Genomic DNA, 19,563 nt, shown 5'->3' on the forward strand with positions numbered 1-19,563 from the left:
CTTGCTACGCCACTGATTTCTAGTGCTTAACATGACCAAAGTGTGGAAGTGCTGCTGTAAGATATGTATGTGTCAAACAGTGTTGACTGTAAAAAAAAAAAGTGGCATACAAGGTATATATGGTCGTGTGGTCTACGCTTTGAACTGTTCATTGTCCCAGGTTCGAATCCTGCTCACCGCCTTTCCAAGCTATTCTGAGGATGTTTGGGCGGCACTAACACTTATATTGTTGAAGCGAGAGTGGTGACTATAGACTGGTGGTAGGTGTATCAAGCGTCCTCTGGGTAGCAAGTACAGATATTGTTAGATATTATTTTTATTATTTTTCATATTATTTTTATAAGATGTTAAATCTAAATTATTTGAACAGTTCTTAACATCATTTGCCATATAGACTGCATGGTCTGAAACAGGAACTTTACTTTTTTTATATTTGTCATGAGGGTTTTCTTTGTAGGCCTACTCGTACGAAGAAAACGTTTGCCCAACCTCTTTCTAGTATAGTGTTACGTCTAGGGCAGCGATGGGCAATCTTTTTACAAAGCTTACATCAACTCTCTCACAGTCAAGTAAGAAGTTAGTGCACATTATTTTTCCCACACCTTATCTCGGATTAATCTGAAATTTTGCACACTTTTTTTTTCTTTTACCTTACAACACAAGAATGAATATTAAAAAATAACTAAATAGTCTATTGTTAATTAATTATTTGTTTGGCAGACTGTCTACAAATGTCTGGAACAGACATGGTATCACCACAAACACAAAGCTAGGGGTCTATAGAGCCGTCATCCTCCCTACATTGCTCTATGCCTCAGAAACATGGACAGTGTACAGTAAACATGCAAAGAAACTGAACCACTTCTACATGACATGTCTGAGAAAAATACTAAATGTCAAATGGCAAGACAAAATACCAGATACAAAAGTCCTTCGAAGAGCGTGTCTGCAAAGTATCCACACAATCCTGATGCAGTCCCAGCTGCGATGGGCAGGTCACGTCTACAGAATGGAAGACCACTGCATCCCTAAAAGACTCTTGTATGGCCAACTAAGCGAAGGAAAGCGCTCGCAAGGTGGGCAAAGAAAGCGCTTCAGGGACACCCTCAAAGCTTCTCTGAAGGCGTTCAGCATAGACCCAGCCACCTGGGAGACAGAGGCACATGACAGAGCATGGCGTCGCGCTGTGAAAACTGGCGCACAGGTTGTTGAGGAAAAAAGAACAACGCTGGCAGAAGAAAAACGCCAGAAAAGAAAAGCAAGACAAACGACACTAGCTCCATCTGGAATAACCTGCCCAGTGTGCGGCCGAACATTCCGGGCTCCCATAGGTCTCACCAGCCACATGAGGAGGCATAAAACCCCAGTGCAAAGCCCTCAGCCCCCTGGATGACAAAGTGGTCATCATCGAACCACGATGTCACGATGATTATAGGCCTATAATTATTTGTTTGGTATCTTGAAAAAGAAAAAGAAATCGTACTTGACAGATGTGGTAGTATAAGTTGAAATAGTCCCCTTGAGGCCTCGAGCCCTGAGTGAACATTTTTTTATGCATTTAAAAGACGATCACGTAAACATTCACAAGAATACTTAGACTTTACAAGGAGATTTATGCGTCCATGAAAGGTTTTAGAGCAACAGCTTCACAAAATGCCAGACTATCAGCGGGTGTTATGTTGGAACCAATTTTTATACCCTTTTTCATTTTTAAAATACGCTATTCTAATCACATAGTCTATAGTAGTCTATATATATACCGATGAGCACCATTGCTTTTTTTTTTTTTTTTTTTGGTGGGGGCTGGGAGGGGGGGGGGTCTTATTATTGCCATACGTCCCGCTTTTGCTCTCGGGACATGTCATATAGTATAAATTACTATAAATCAGGTCTGGTCTATGGTTGTAAACTTGTAACGACGGTCTTGCATCTACGACAATATGTCCCCTTCATTAGGTCACGATGATCAGAGAAGCGGATTTTCCCTGAATAGGTGGACTCTATAATCTAGATATAGCCTAGATGTAGTATACATAGAAGCGTTTTAAATTCATGTCTGAACTTGTCGCTGGGGAAATAGTGGGAAGGAAAAAATACCCAGATTAATCAACAAAAGATCCACTTCTCAAGAAGCTAGATCTAGCACTATTTCATAGTAGATTTAAAATAAATCTTAATTTGTGTAGATGTAGATTTATGAGTAGGCCTATAATAGAATATATAGCATCTATTCTAGATCTGCATCCAAATATCTAGATCATGAATCTAGAATCAGGTAAAAAAAAAAAAGGGGGGGGGGAGTTACAAATAATTTTATAAATCTAGTCTAGCTGTTTAAAAAATCCAAATATTCTGACGTTAACGAAACAAAGAAATTCAAAATAATCAACAATAGTACTGCTCAGTATCAGTCGACGCTCTACGCCTAGTCTAGACTCTAGACCTAGAATAGATAGAGTAGAATAGTACCTAGATCTAGAATCTACGTAGCCAGTCACAAAGTAGTGAAAAGTGGGTGTGTTTACAGACTTTACTCAAGCTAGATACTCATTAGTATTAGACTTAGTGTCACTTAGAATCACTAAGAGTAAGAGAGTACTAAGACTAACTTAGTCACTAAGATTACTAAGAATCTAGTCTAGTCTAGACTTGAGTCCTAGGTCTAAGTTAAGTAGTTAGATTAGTATATATAATATCTAGATCTAGCTGCTAGCTAGTAGAAAGTAGAGTAGATTCATTGACTAGACTCTACTAATCTTTATTTAAAAAATCTAGATAATCTAGATCATATGATCATACTTACTAACTTAGTATGTATACATAATTATTATAATATTAATAATATTATAATAATACACTATGACTATGATATCATTAATTTTAATCTTTGTCGTCTTTCAAGTCTTTGGTCTTATTTACTTATTAAATTATTAATATTATTTATATTACTTATTAGATTTATAATTTATTAAATCTAGAATTCTAGATCTAAATAGTAAATCTAGATAGATCTATAGACTGTACTAAGTATATTATTAGTAATTAGTATCTATATAGAATAGAGTGTTAAGTTAATATGATATATACTTTATATACTACTAATATATATATATAGAGTCTAGAGTGTAACTAGAGGCACTAGAGTCTCACTAGACTCGAGCTAGATTTCTACGTTCTATTTCTAGATTCCTATAACTATAATTAATTCTCTAGACTCAATCTAATCTCTACACTAGAGTAACTAGATTGGGATTTTTTTCTAGATCTATCATTATAGATCTAGATTTCTCTAGATTATACTAATTTTTTATAATATATTTTATACTATTTATAGGTATAATATTATATTATTATTATTATTATTAGAAATTGTTTTGAGTATCACAGGACATCCCCTAACACTTAAAACCTATAGATAACCATTTCCCATTTCATTAATAACTTTTACATGCTGTTCCTTTTATAAACTCATTAAATGTTCAGTAATTTTTTAAAGTGTCATGCAGCACTGTTATGTCACATTACAATATAGAAAGAATTGGTGTACATAAAGACGTAAACATTAAATATACTGTTAATTTAGTCTGCAATGGAAAAAAAAAGGTTGATGGTGTATAAGAAGGATTCCTTATTTGGTACTGTAACCTAGCCTGTATTGAACCAGTTAATGTGCTTGTACAGCTGTTTTGTGAGAGGCTAAGTGCCCTTGAACTTAGCTTGGCTTGGCTACCTATAAAGGGGGCTCGAGGTTCAACACCCGACTCGGGCAGAGTTGTGTTTACTGAGCGCTTAAAGGCAGCACGGAAAAACCTTCTCCTAGATACCCCCCACAGGTCCACGACTGAGACTGAACCAAAGTACTCTGAGCATGCTATAAGCATGAAAGTAGCACTATATAAAAGCCATAATTTAATTTTTAATTTATTTCGGCTAATCAGCTTCGAGAAAGTTTGGTGATGACGTATTAAGTTGTTGTTTTTTTCCAATAGGCTACTGTGCATAGACATCGTGCGACCATGGGAAACCGGTGTCACCATGTTTGACACCATGTTAAAAAAAAAAACGCAGCTGTTTTTTTTTTTTGAAAACCCGTGATATAGCCTCTCCGCAAAAGTCAGGTCTACAAAAGTGTATGGACCTCTGTAACTCTTATAGCACAATTGTTCTTTTAGAACGTCCTATTGGCTTCAATTAGCAGAGTGAGAATGGAGACATAATATTAGTAGTGCGCTTGTGTTTTCCTTTTTAATGCAGAAAAAGAAAATTTACAATACAGTATATAACGTACTTACGTAATGTTCTATGTTATGTAGCAAAAATAAGGCACATAGCTTAGAGGCGGACATACTGTATTTTTATTGTTACAGCTTTAGAGACAGATTAGTCCGTATGGTATATATATATAGTCTACCCTTACAGCTAAGGCCCCCGCACACACATGGCACTCGCCCAGGGCCCCTTGCACTGCTAAGGCCACCCCTATATAGGACAGATGATGTAAAGATCATCTGTTGTATATTATTATAATTATATTCAAAGTCAGTTGTCAATACATTTTTCTTTGATCTTTTCATTTACAGATATAATGGCACTTTTCTATTTAGTGATGACTTTGTTCACATGGAACATTGCAGTTGTTTGGGGTTTCCAGTCCCCTGTCGATCATACTCGCTACCAGGAAGGTAAAAAACAATATGATATGATGCAATCCCAATCAGAGATGCCCAAGTACGGCAACTGCTGGAGAGAGGCTGTGATGCTCATACATTCAGAATGCAAACATCTCACTGATTTAGTTCAGGCACGACTGGCACTGGCTTATCTCAACTGCTTTTTAGAGGTGATTACTTTTTAAACTAAACATTTAGAATTGAATCAAATCTGTGTTATGATGCGAACTCTTTTATTGTTGATGATGATTTACTACTTTAGTTTATTCTTGAATAACAACAGAGACAAGTCAAACTCTTTAACAGTTTATTAATGCAAAATACATTACTACAGTTCTCTAGTCTTCAACATTTTCTCCAAATTCTAACTAACCTTTCTGTATAGATTCTAACTACTATCGCTTACTAACCAACTATAACAAAATCAAGCCTTTAAATACATTTTTGGTTTACATGTACTTTTTCACATGCATCTGTTCAAATAACAAAAGGGTCAGCTAGAAAACATCAATCCTTGATCATGCAGAAATTCCTAATGGTTGCATCTCACAGTCACCCACCCGTATCATATATTACAATGACAAGAAATCTTTATACCTAGCTGAACTACAATTATCTTTCTAGGTTACTCTAAATCTAAATGATATATTCTACAATAATAAACATCACTCTCTCTTTTTTTGACATTGATATTTGTGCTTCTCATGTTTCTAGTCTTTTCAATGTTTTTATTCAAGAAGGGAAAGATGTGAGTATATTTTAATGAGAAAACTGAACTGAGTGTCTCTTGAATCCTTCTGTCACTTTTAATTTCATTATATAGCTTTTCTGAAAATAATTGTCTGCAATAAAGCTTGCAACATCTGCATTCATATTTCTCGAAACAGCTATTTTTACTTTTATAATCATCACCTTGGAACATGCCATAATACCATTTCTGTCCCAACTAGCATTGTTAGCTATGCCTACATCACTTTGAGTGACAAAAACATAATTAAAATAATCATATGAAAATGTATTAAAAAAACAAAAACAATAATATATTTATGCATCAGCAAGCCTACCCCTAATTGATTTTATAGACCTTCTGATAATATTGTTAAAGTAGCATAATTTAAATTTTTGTTAAATTTATTTTTCTTCTGAATGTCAACTTTCTTTTTTAATTTTTACTGCTTATGCATTTTTTTTTTTTATTTTTTTTTCTTCATTGGCCACATTGTCTGATTTGTTGGCTTTATTTTGTTTCTTCAAAAGATTCAAGGGCGGACAAGGTACGAGTGCAGTGGAACTTCTGAGATACAGTCCTGTCTTCAGAACATGAATGATGCTGACCGCAGCTCTTTCACCACTTTCTTTACCCACACCCAAAACATTTGCTATTTCCTGCAAGCTCAAGTTTGGCAAGAAGAAACGGAATACACAATCAACAAGTTGAGCGTGACCAGCTCTCAGGTATAGCAAAGATAATATGCACTTTTTTGCTATATAAGCAATAGCAGACGTTTACAAAATTTATCATACTGTAAATGGATAGGAATTAAGAAGCATCCCTTGGCTTTAATTCTCTGTGTCTTGTATTGAAAGGTGGTATAGTAGTTGAATGGTAAAGATCTTGGTTTGAGGGGTCTTACGTTTGAATGAGTTTGAGAAATTCTGAATTTTTTTTTTAGGACTCCCCTGGGTCCATGTACTTGACTTAAGTTGGGAAAGTAGAGACTATTTGTCAATGGACTGGCCAAATGGCATCCACATTAACTGTCTGCCATAGAAACATATGATCTTTACATCATCTGCTCTGTGGACAGCAAGGTCTCAAGAGAGAGTTTACTTTCAAAGTTTGAAAGTTACCGTTTTATTCACCAGTATTTTGTCAAACATTTCATCAAATATCCAACATTTTCAAGTAGATGGTCAGTTTTACTAACCTTTTGTTAACATAGTGTCCAACAAAATGTCTACATTTCTTACTAAAGTTTTTGTTAATTTTTTCTGAGCATATTCCTTAACTGTAGTAATTTGTTATTAATTTCATTTCTGCTCTTGTAGGTGGCTGATCAACTGGAAACGTCCCAAGTACTTCAGAAGGACATGCTGGCCTCTCAGAACCAGAGTTTGAAAAATCAAGAAGAGCTAATCAACCAGGCTCACAGTTTAAATGACATTATAATTAACTCGTCTCATAGCGTCAAATTTTTATTTGAAGATCTTAAGGTCAGCACTTGTTCTTTTTTATCATAAAACATGGTTTAACTATATTGCATTGCATATTGTATTTCAACTTCTATATAATCATCCCTTTTTAGTAATACCATTATTTTCAATTAAACTCGTTTAAAGGCTGCAGCATGATGCCTATATATTTCACCTGAGCCAACAAGAAAGATAAACGTTATACCAACAAATTTTTGCTCTCTTCTGCACTCCCCTGTTGTAATAAAAGAATTTTTGTAAGACTTAGAGTGTTATAAATTAGTGAAAGCTTAAACTGCTTAATGTTGTTTTTACATTTTCATTGTTCCTTTTTTTCATTCCATACAATTTTCTAGCGTTAACTAAGTGACTGTCAAATAATGTCCTCTTAAATGCTATGTGTTGAAAATTGAATGGATTTTAAATTGTATATACGAAATAATTTATTTATCCAGCATTCGAACTGTAAATTAAATGATCTCTACAATGAAATTTGACCAGAATTTCATTGCATGATCCATTGATTTGATTGTTAAAACTTTTATTTCCAGCAATCTACAAAAGAGCAGCGTCAAATTATTGGAGACTTATTTGACCAGTTGACCAAGCTCCAAAACACTATCCTAGGAGAAGTGTCTGGATTCTACTCACTTGTGTACTACATGGCTTCAATATTTGTTTGCTATATCTTATCTTCAACTCCTAGGACTGCAGGTGAATAATTTGTTCATTATGTGTTAGGCGTTAAAAAAGCAAAACTTAGGCCTCTTTAATGTTAGCAAGAGTCTTAAACTTTCAGTGAATCTTGGTATTATAATTTAAGGATTTTAACCCTACCAGACCTTAGTACCGAAACCTGTCCTGTATACCTAAGGGGCACACCCTCTCTCCTATTTTTTCTAGTTCGAGATCTAATAATGTTAAATATTTTTTCTTATCAACACCACATCATTTGATCTAAAAACATTTGAGACTGAAATATGATTTTTTAAAAATAAAGCCCAATCAACATTCGTGTTTGTTTGTTTGTTTCATACTGGAGTGATCGTTAAATGAACTTGTGTGTTACCCGTGCTTGTAATCGTGCTAGTATTTGTAATCGTGTTCGCATTATCGTAGTCTGTGAATCGTGACCAGTCTGTACTGTGTTATTGTGTGTATCAGTCGTGTTTTATTGAAATAAAGCCTTGTTTCTAAGGTTATGAATTGACTTAGTATATTACAATTTATTTCAATACAACCATTCTTAAATGGACAAGTTTTTGCGTCCCAATAGACTGGATGCTGATCCTAGTTCAACTAATGCTTCAGTTACATGGAAACATTGGATTTCTTGTTTTGACAGATTCTCAACGAAGGTAGGGGCTAGTGAAAGCGAACAGTTTGACCTGCTATGCAACTTTGTGTCTCCATCCTTATATCAGTATATTTCTACCTGTTCTAAATACTCAGAAGCAAAATCTATTCTTGAGAATTTATTTGTGAAGGCCCCTAATGAAACATTGGCCAGACATTTGCTTGCAACTTGCAAACAAGAAGTCGATCAAAGTCTTGATCAATTTGTACACAAGCTGAGAGTGATGGCCAGAGATTGTCAGTTCCGAGCTGTCAGTGCTGACAAAAATGAAGAGGACGCCATTCGCAATGCCTTTGTTAGCGGCATGCGTTCGAGTGTAATTAGACAGAGGCTACTTGAGAAAAGATCCCTTGACTTGAAAATGGCTTTAGATATTGCCAAGACTCTCGATATGGCCCAAAAAGAATCCAGTTCGTTTAGTACTCCGTCTCAATTGGTAGAGTCATCTCTTTCGTCATCGGCAATCTCAACCGAAGAAATGGTGGACTCAGAAACAATCGCAACAGTGAATACTAAATGTTTCTTTTGCGGAGGTAGTCGGCATCTCAGAGCGAAATGCCCTGCCAAAGACTGCATGTGTCATTCGTGCGGGAAAAATGGACATTTTTCGAAGGTTTGCAGGTCTCGCAACACTCCTATAACCAAAACAAAAGTCAAAACATCTCCTAGCCACGAGATTAAAAGACAATCTTGTAAAGATTGTAGCTGCATTAAGGACTCTACACATCTAACATCACTAATTGCTACTTCGTCTGTACCTGGTTTAACTAAATCAACAGTACACATCTCTGTAAATGGCGTGAACCTAAAAGCCCTAATTGATACAGGTAGCGGGGAAAGCTACATTTCTTCAAACATACCAAGAGAGTACGATTGGTCAGTGACACGTTCAAAGCACAAAATTTCTATGGCGTCATCTCAACTGTCAAGCGTCACAAGAGGCCACACGTTTGCATCGCTAAAATACAAAGGGGAAGTTTACAATCAATTCAAACTTTCGTTACTAGATGAACTTTGCACTGATGTAGTGCTTGGGTTAGATTTCCTCGCATTACACAAAGAACTGATAATTCCATTCAACGGTGGTCGACCTGCATTTCATGTCTGCTCGCTCAATGCTGTTAAGGTAGAGGCACCACAATTGTTTGCAAATTTATCCCCTGATTGCAGACCTATTGCTACTAAATCTCGTCGTTACTCCTTCCAAGACACACAATTTATTAAAGCTGAAGTTGAGAAATTGATACGAAACGGTATCATTGAACCTTCCAAATCACCTTGGAGAGCTCAAGTCCTTGTCACGACCAATGAGCGGCACAAAAAGCGAATGGTCGTTGATTATAGCCAAACTATAAATAGATTTACTTACCTGGACGCTTACCCCATGCCTAGAGTGGATGAAATGGTGGAGAAAATTTCCAGGTATGAAATCTTTAGCACATTGGATCTGGAGAGTGCTTATCACCAAATACCTATCCAACAGAGCGAAAAGAAATACACAGCCTTCGAAGCTTGTGGTAAACTCTACCAGTTTTGCAGAATACCCTTTGGGGTCACTAACGGTGTAGCTTGCTTCCAGAAAACCATAGACACTATTATAGAAAAAGAAAAGTTGTCTGACACGTTTGCCTATGTCGACAATGTAACAATATGTGGTACAGATGTAGACTCCCATAACAAAAATCTGTTGCATTTTCAGAAGGTAGCTCTGGAATACGGAATAACTTTCAACGAAAGTAAAAGTGTATTTGCTACTAAGAAGGTAAAGCTGCTTGGATATGAAATATCCAAAGGGCATTTGAAGCCGGACCCTGATAGATTTCAAGCTCTGCGAGATTTGCCACCTCCAAAAGATCTGAAGTCTCAGAAAAGGATTGTAGGACTTTTGGCATATTATGCTCACTGGATACCAAATTTCTCCGACAAAATGTATCCTATAATGAAAAATCAAATTTTTCCTGTACCTACAGAAGTAAAAACAGCGTTGGAAGACTTGAAAGAAGAATTGCAGAAAGCAGCAATTTTCACCATAAAGTATGACCATCCTCTAATTGTGGAAACTGACGCTTCTGACATCGCAGTAGCTGCCACTTTAAATCAGGAGGGAAGACCTATTGCATTCTTCTCTAGAACTCTTTCACCTACTGAAAGGCATCAATCTGCCATAGAGAAAGAAGCCACTGCAATAATTGAAGCCATACGCAAATGGAAGCATTATTTGTGTGGCAATCATTTTACCCTTATTACAGACCAGCGGTCCATTTCATACATATTTAAAGACACTCATGACAAGAAAATTAAAAACGATAAGATACAAAGGTGGAAATTGGAACTAGCAAGCTTCAAGTTTGATATACAGTATAGACCTGGGAACGCCAACACAGCAGCAGACACCTTGTCTAGAGGGCACTGTGCAACCATGACGAAACAAAGTAGCCTGAAGACGTACCATGACTACCTGTGTCATCCAGGTGTCACTAGACTTCTACATTATGTCAGGTCAAAGAACTTACCCTTCTCGGTTGAAGAGGTCAGACAGACCATTCAACAATGCAGAACCTGCAATAGAATTAAACCGCAATTCTATAAGGAATTTGCAGGTACGCTCATCAAGGCCACACAGCCGTTTGAAAGAATAAGTGTTGACTTTAAAGGTCCTTTGCCATCAGCTACTCGCAACAAGTATTTGTTAACAATGATTGACGAATATTCGCGGTTTCCATTCGCTTTTCCCTGTCCTGATATGACATCTAAGACAGTAATAAAGTGCTTCGACCAGTTATTTTTCCTCTTTGGAACACCCAGTTACATCCACTCTGATCGTGGCACATCATTTATGTCCACAGAAACTACAGAATATCTACATTCTAAGGGCATAGCCACTAGCAGGACAACGCCCTATAATGCCAAAGGAAATGGGCAAATAGAAAAGCTGAATAAAACATTGTGGCAGGCTATTTTATTAGCATTGGACTCAGGGAAGTTGGAACTATCACAGTGGGAATCTGTGTTGCCCCAGGCACTTCACTCAATTCGATCATTACTGTGTACTTCTACTAATGAAACTCCACACGAACGGATCTTCAAATTCAACAGAAGATCGCCAACGGGAACATCCTTGCCTACTTGGCTACAGAACCCAGGCAAAGTATTACTAAAATCCCCTGTAAGATCTTCAAAATTTGACCCATTGGTACAAGAGGTTGAACTTATTAGCTGCAACCCACAGTACGCCCATATACGATTTCCAAACGGCCGGGATGAGACAGTGTCGTTTAGGCACCTGGCGCCAAAGGAAAGTTCCACGAACGACTATTTCGAACCAGAGAACGGTATTCTGCCTCAAGAGGTCGGTGACTCTTTGGATCTCTCACCAGGGAGTCGCTACGGGCCTGAAACTATCAGTAATTCACAGAGTTCCACCCCAATGATGTACAACCAGCCAGAAGTCATCAGTGACTCACAGGGGAGCCACCCAATGCCTGAGGCCAATATTGACTCGAGTCCCGTACAGGACAGTTTCGACATGCAAGGAGAAAAGTCTACGCCAGAGATACCGCCGGATCCTTCCCTTCATACGCATGGTTATAACCTAAGACCAAGAAAGAAATAAAGGAGGGGTGAATGGAGTGATCGTTAAATGAACTTGTGTGTTACCCGTGCTTGTAATCGTGCTAGTATTTGTAATCGTGTTCGCATTATCGTAGTCTGTGAATCGTGACCAGTCTGTACTGTGTTATTGTGTGTATCAGTCGTGTTTTATTGAAATAAAGCCTTGTTTCTAAGGTTATGAATTGACTTAGTATATTACACATACCAAAATGCCAGTGTGAGCAGGTCAGGCAGGCGCGAGTGTGGTGGCCTATTCTCTTCTGCTGCTCAACATTAAATTCATTTGTAACAGTAGGCAGGTGGTAGCTCTACTGGGTGGGCCCAATCTGTGCACCTCGGTCTGCGACCAAGGGGCTAGAGTCGCCTAAGCAACCAGACAGCACAATTGAACTAAACTAAACTAATCTAGCTAACTAAAAGAAAGCAATAACGAAACTTTTACTTTAGGGTAAATAAAACAAAAAGAAACTTTATTTACATACACAAATAAATCAATAATAAAATATAACATATAGAGCTACACTGACACTACAACTGAACTCAGCATCTAACTAAAACCCTCTAAATCTACAAACACTAACAGACGAACCAAACCAACTATCTAACTAAATCACTACAATTACTACCCTAGACCTAAGCTTAGAATTAATAAAATATAACAAAAAAAAGGTACAAGGAGGCGATGGCAGACTAATGGCAGACTAATGGCAGTCTAATGGCAGTAGACTCACAACAGCCTACAGGCAGTAGACTAACAACAGCCTACAGGCAGTAGACTAACAACAGCCTACAGGCAGTAGACTAACAACAGTAAGGATAGCCTGCAAAAATCAATACAAAAAAACGTTAAAAAATAGTAAAAAGCTAGACTAGACCTAGTCTAGTACACAAACCGACCTAGAGACATGAGGTAATTACATATTAGTAATTAGCCTCCATGTAGCTAGTAAAAGCCACAGAATTTAGGCCAAGTCTACGCCACAACCCACACAGGCTGGTTAGACAATAAACAGATCTAGATAACATTAGATCTAGGTTAATGAGCCGGCTTATGCCAGCCGCCATCTTGTACATAAAAGTACAACAAAATTAAAAATAATATTATCTGCCAACTACGCTTCAGAAACTACCAAAAAAATCACTAATAAAAATAAACATACATAAGAATATAAGATAATAAAAAATGTACAAATAAAATAAAGAAATAAAAAAAAATATATATGTATTAATTCAAGATGGCTGCAGGTTAAGCCACCCAGGTTAATGAGTTTCCGGCACAGTCTAGAAAATGGCCAATGAAATTAGACAGAACTGGGGTGCTGCCCCAATCCATCCAAATCTAGATTATAACAATTAATCTAGAAATAATCAATATAAATCTAAGCTAATAAAATAAAAAGAAAAAGAAATAAAACATTCTCTCGACTTACAGGCAGTCCCAGCTGAAATTACACTACACACAATTAACTCTACACCGGCACTACTGTCGGCACTGACCACTGGTCAAGACAAAAGAGAGCTCAACGTGGTTCCGGAGCTAGCTATAACTGGTCAGCGCGAACATATCGGAGAGCATGACGTCACGCTAATTACCTAAAACTAAACTGGACTACTAATTCCCCTAATTTGTACCTAGCCGTACGCTATAATAAAATCTAGAAAATTACTAAAGACACGGACTACACAACATTATATACCAAATTAAACAGCATAAAAAAGAGAACCTTAAAATTTAAATCTTACAAAAATACAAAAAGGAAGAAGAAAGATATTTATGTTCTAAACTCGTACAGGGACCCTATACAGCTTCTAGACTTACACTTAGACTGAAATTAGAAAATAACTACTAACCTAACCTAAGCGCTAAAGACAAAAATACATAGAACTAATCAGGGACAAAAAAATGGAAACAGTGCCAACAACTCTAAGGCTAGTTAACTATTTTTAAAACTACTTTTCCTCTACAAGTAAAACACAAATAACAGAAAAAGACTAAAACTACCAGAAGTTATAAATAGCGGAAACTACAAACACACAGCACTGACCTATGCAGGAAGAAAAGACACTAAATTAAATTATTCTAGCCTGGCCTATATAAAGTAACCAGATCGAAATACAGATAAAAATAGATAACAAATAGACCTGGGGTCGCACGCTCACACCAGCAAGATTTATCTCTTTATAAAAAAGAAATACATTGTGACACATCCCGAAGTTATCATGTGTTCAGGGTATAAAAAGGGGCTTTAAGAATTATAAAACATTTATTTCATCATTTACTCCTTGAGACTTCATTGCTTTCACCTTCTCTCTTATAACAGGCTCCAGAGTTTGGCTGTTCCTTATCATGACGTTGAATGTGCTAACAGAACAGACAATAATGAGATGGATCAACAATGTCTACTCTACAAGTGGAGATAATGTAAGCTTAATTTTTCCAGTGCACAAAAATGTCATAGCTAAGATATTTTAAAATGAGATACATCTAAAAATCAGTAGCTCTAGTTCAAAACTGAGCTGAGCTGTAGCCAATGTTAGTTAGAGAATTCCTTAGCTGAATTGATTGTTCTGTAAAATTAAGTTTTGTATGCTAATTATAAAATAGGCTTCAGTTTTTTTTCCCCCTCTGCTTTTTCAAGAAGTTTGTTTTATATTTTGAAACTTTTAAAATATGAAAGCTCAATATAGTGGTGACACGTTCCAATATAAGCAACTCAATATTGAAGAGAACTTGGCTGATCACAATCCTACCTTTTCATTTTTTTTGTCTTCTGAGTATTTTCCCTGCCATCTTACTTTCTATCACTTGACTACATATACTCAACAGTTTTTGTAACTATGTTCACTAATACAGATCTCATCTCTGCCTGTGATCCCATCTGGGGCATAGCTACCAGTATCTTGGTTCTGGATGTGTCTTAACTGTCCCCACCCCATGCCCATCTGCTTCATCTTTTTAATGTAAGCTGGTAAAAACAAGTCCTAACTTTGCAATCTTTGAGTGATTGGTGATGTTATTTTACCTATGTCCTAACTTCAATCTGTTTGACCATTCTTTATCAAGGAAACTTGTATCTAAGCACCACCATATAGTGCTGACTGGAATTTTTCATATAATAAGCAACAATACTAATTATGACTACACTTGTGAACAACACAAACAGACAGGTGAATATTGTTACCTGTTGTAACACGGTTACTGTGTGTGGTCAACCGTGACACACTGTCAAGTGTTGGGTATTGGAGAGTTAGGGGACTTACGGGAAGTGACGAGTGTGTAAACAAGAAGAGAGGAAGTCAGCTAGTAAAGTTGGGTATCTGTATATAACGTTTGCCATGTAAATATGTTATGTTGAAATGCTTCACTATTAAAAGTCCCTTTAAACATAAAGGGACTTGTTTCTTCACATTACCTGAAATATTTTTTATTCTTACCAGGAGTTTCTATACTGGCTCCAGAAGATGTGTCGTCGCATCTCTATGGCAGTAGCCATCATCAGCTGGCTCTTATGTGCCTACCTGTACAAGGACATTAATGCTCTTAACAATCAGCTGTTGGTGGAAATCAGAAAACAAAACTCAGACTTGAAGAAACTTTTCACAGGTTAGCAAATCACCCATGGCTGTCTAACATGTTTCTTTTTTCAACATTAGTTTTAGCAATCAGCTATGTCTTGCTTGGATAAATTAATTGTTCTTACATAATGAAGAGGTTAAAAGTTCAAAAAGTTAAATTAATTTTTAAAAATAATTTGTTTAAACCAGTTTTCCCTACTTTGAACATTTTTATTATTATACACAACATATTTTTTCATCAATTAATTTCTCATTGCATTTTCATAATGACAAACAAGTTCATGTCATTCATATTGGTCTGAAGACATTACAATGTTGTCTGCTACATGAGAGACCAGACAAGAGGCTCCGTTGAATAAGTTTTGAAACCAGGCCATGGTCATGACCCAGACTTTATCACCATGTCATGCCATCTGTTCCATTGGCACTTTTTATCCTTTTTTTTTTCTTACTCATTAGGTCAACCTGTGCCACCAAAACCTGAACAAACAAGCACAGTTAACAGGCACACTGAAGGTATGACGGAAGTTTAGAATAAAAACTAAAACCTGTTCAACATCATGTACCCTTATATTTAATGAGATTAAAGTGGAATACTGTAACAGTCTCACTATCCAGGCTCTCTGCAAACTGCTCCTCACAACACCACCAATTCAAACAACTTGACAACTCAGGGCTCCAAAATAACATTACAGTCCGATAAATCACAGCCAATACTGTAGGACAATTGGCCACACGTAACACTTACTGTACAAATATTTCACAGTTAACAACCGTACCGCCGTATCAACTCTTAAACTGCTGTATCAAACTCCACTGGCCTCTCTTCCTTGTCTTGAACTTGCGTTGGGACCAACTGTTCCAAAACTGACTTCACACACTGGGCTCATTTTGTCAGACATGATCATCTAGATCAGCACCAAGACTTTGTCTCATACTCACAATGTGTCTTGACACTACTCCGCACCAAACCATTGTAATACACCATACAGAACCACACCTCTAAACCACACTGAACTGTGTTGTAGTCAACCAGCCTTGACTGTGACATCACTGCTCTTTATATAGGGTCCCCTCTGACCTTCCATAAAAAAAAAAATGAAACGTCACTCAACCGTTCTGGTTAATCACATTACCACATCCAATGTGACTTGCATGAGTAGCGTTCACTTTAAATGTTTCTTGAAACTTCACCAGTTGTCACTGTGGACCATCTCCACTCATCATGGTTGACTGCTTATCTTGCGTTTGCCTTGAGTGATTTGTCGGCTGACTACATACACACTACTACACCTTTCCACTCCACCAGAGTTATAACAATATTATAATTGTATAAATAACCATTTCAATTATTTTTTTTTATGTGTATTTTGTAACAATTCTCTGCTTTCACTAGCTCTTTTTTTTTTAAATCTATCTTGTTCATGTTTTTATCAGATCTTGTTAATAATAGATAAATAATATAGTTCTAAAATGATAAAGTTTCAAACTATTTAATGCATTTATCTTGACAGATTCTACAGACAGTGATTATACAAGTGATGTCTCTGATGAAGATGACAGTGATGATTCTGACAAGACTTTCATTCTCCCGGAGAATAGAAAAGATAATGATGAGCTGGCTAGTTGGCTGACATTACAAGATGTAAGGATATTAGTATTTAACCTGATCTAGGCAAAACAAAGACACTAACAATTTCTCAACATCTGACATGTTACAAATATTTAATGTATATAATAACCTGTGGTCTAATTTTCTCACATTTGTAATGGATTACTTATCGTTGCCATTTAGTCTGAGCACTTGGAAAAAGAGAAGGCCTCGTTGTTGATCGAGCTGTCTGAACTTCAGAAAGACACTTCCCTGACAGATCCTCATGAAAAGATTCTTTCTTGGTTGGATAAAGCTAACACTTCACTGGGTAAGTTGCACTGGGTGTAATGATGTACAGATTTAAAGTAAAAGGAAAACCATTTGATGTTTTCATTTCATTTATGAAAAGTTTTATTTAAGTTTTTTATGAAAACTCGTGATCTATGAAATGTTTTATAGAAACTATGCTTTATGTTAGTTTTATAACATGGTATAAGTATATTTAACATAGTGATATTTGTTTACAGAGTACATAGATTTCAAGCCTTCACCATTGAGTGTTCCTGTAACTCAAACAACAAATTCAGTAAGTTCTGGTTTGTATATGTAACACGGGCCCTGCTTTTTATATGTAACATGGACCTCATAAGCTTAAGCTGGCCATTTTTCTATGTTAAAAGCCATTTACATTAGCAAGAATTCTGGTTGTGCACTCATAAACATCAACCAACCAGGGTTTTTTTTAAGTAAAAGGGGTTGGTTATTGTGCTGGCCACACGACACCTTCATTAACTGTGTACTACAGAAAGAGATGACCTTTACATCCCTAAAGATCGCAAGGTCTGAAAGGGAAACTTGGCCATCTTACAAAGGGGGTCCAGTTTAAATCCCGATTGGGCAGAGTTTTGTTGGTTGAGTGCCTAAAGGAAGCACAGGAACTTTCTTCCAGATACATCAGACCTCTACTGGTCTACAAAAGAGATTGGACCATCGCGCACTGAGTTTATCTTCCATGATTTTTAATCCTGATTTCATTAGAAACACGCAAACACATTTCATAACACTTAAGAGTTTTTTTTTACCTTTTGTTTATTTTCTTTGGACCATCTCATTCTCAAATGTTGATATCTTCTTTTCCTCCTTAGGGATCGCCCTACAATTTACGTCCCAGGAAACAGACTAACAGTCCCAGCATTAGCCCAGTCACACGTGTGGAATCTGCCAAAAGTTTTTCTAAGACTGTGTACCATATGCATCAGATAGCCGAAAAAAACAGTCGTCTGGTCAGGGCATTGAATAGCACGTCACCCTGTGCCACAGTTTCTCCTCAAACGTTAGTATTGGATGACAGAAGTTGTAAATCCTCTACAAGCAATGTCTCTAGTGCCACTAGACGATCTACAAGACAATCTAAGTTTTAACAATGATTACCAATAAAATCAAAAGGCAAAACCCTTAAAATTCTCATGTAAAATGTTTTGTTTTACATAATTCGGATGTTCCTTCAGAGTTGAAGATAGTTTACTTCCTAGTCCAAACCTCCCGCAGGACGACGGGGGATGGGAGCGGGCAGGGTTTGAACCCTCGACCGTCGATAAATCCGAACGACAGTCCAGCGAGCAAACCGCACGACCAGGCAGCCATCCATTATTGGCATTTATGAAGTGATATGTGTCACAAGCTGCTATATTAACCGTAAGGAGATTTAATTTATTCATTATTGCATTATAAATTATTTTATGTGTATTTATGTATATATATATATTATTTTATGTATAATTTAAAATATTATTAGATCTATAAAATTTTGTAATGCATAGCCTAAACATTGTAACATTATTTTATGAAGAGAATTTGTCTTAATGATATTCTGGGAGTTCCAAAATAAAAAATCTCTAGTTTTTATTTTGTAAAACTTTATTTTGATACTTTTTAACTATATTTTTTTTTAGCTTCTTACTTTCAATTTGTATTCTATTTTTGTATGTCATTCTTAATTGTAAAAAAAAAACTTGCTTTGTCTTTCAAAATATTTGTAAAAATAAATAAAAGTGTCATATTTTGATGTGATATTTTCAATTGCTCACCTTGTATTGTTTCTAGCTCTACCCCATTTAAAGAAATGTTAATGGAACTATTGTCTTTGTATTTTAGTTTCTTGCACCTTATTTGTACAGTAGATGAATCAAAACAATATGTTCTTTATGACTTGCCTTATGAAATAAAAGAAATGTAATCTAGTCTGTCACTTCTGTACCTTATATTAGTCAGTCACTATTGTACTTATATCTCTTTCTAATTTAACTTTTTTTCTTGGCCTGGTTTTGTTTTTCATTCACTTGATATCATTGTTTAGTCTTTACCTCAATTTTAATCAATATTTAATCAATAAAAATAAAATAAATAATAATGTGTGAAGTTGTTTGTATTAACACTATGTAAATTAAGGGTGCACCGAATAGTACTTTTTGATATCTGGCAGGAGCCGGATATAACCGGATAGTACAATTAGATATTCGGCCGGAGCCGGATACCTACATGACTCAAACAGCTCGTTTTAC

The 19,563-nt window shown here is 36.3% G+C and overlaps 1 protein-coding gene and 1 long non-coding RNA gene across 4 annotated transcripts; one reads left to right on the forward strand and one right to left on the reverse strand.

The window, feature by feature from the left end:
• The first annotated feature begins 2,056 nt into the window (after positions 1 to 2,056).
• On the forward strand, positions 2,057 to 19,242 carry LOC129925911 (uncharacterized). Of its 3 annotated transcripts, none has more exons than XM_056027467.1 (12): positions 2,057 to 2,275; positions 4,581 to 4,840; positions 5,928 to 6,125; positions 6,720 to 6,884; positions 7,415 to 7,577; positions 14,154 to 14,254; positions 15,271 to 15,436; positions 15,868 to 15,924; positions 16,923 to 17,053; positions 17,204 to 17,330; positions 17,530 to 17,588; positions 18,148 to 19,242. In XM_056027467.1, the coding sequence occupies exons 1-12, from the start codon at positions 2,260 to 2,262 to the stop codon at positions 18,421 to 18,423; spliced, it is 1,719 nt and encodes a 572-aa protein (XP_055883442.1). In that variant the 5' UTR covers positions 2,057 to 2,259; the 3' UTR covers positions 18,424 to 19,242. The 3 variants fall into 3 exon arrangements, with proteins under 3 accessions (XP_055883442.1, XP_055883443.1, XP_055883444.1); XM_056027468.1 differs by lacking the exon at positions 2,057 to 2,275 and adding an exon at positions 2,355 to 2,511; XM_056027469.1 differs by lacking the exon at positions 2,057 to 2,275 and adding an exon at positions 2,356 to 2,515.
• On the reverse strand, positions 12,282 to 13,819 carry LOC129925912 (uncharacterized). Its single transcript, XR_008777682.1, has 2 exons — positions 13,263 to 13,819; positions 12,282 to 12,653 (listed from the first exon to the last, which is right to left on the reverse strand). It is a non-coding gene; the product is annotated as an uncharacterized LOC129925912 (long non-coding RNA).
• Positions 19,243 to 19,563: the final 321 nt, after the last annotated feature.

Source organism: Biomphalaria glabrata, chromosome 4 (genome assembly GCF_947242115.1).
Source record: "Biomphalaria glabrata chromosome 4, xgBioGlab47.1, whole genome shotgun sequence".
NCBI lineage: Eukaryota > Metazoa > Mollusca > Gastropoda > Planorbidae > Biomphalaria > Biomphalaria glabrata.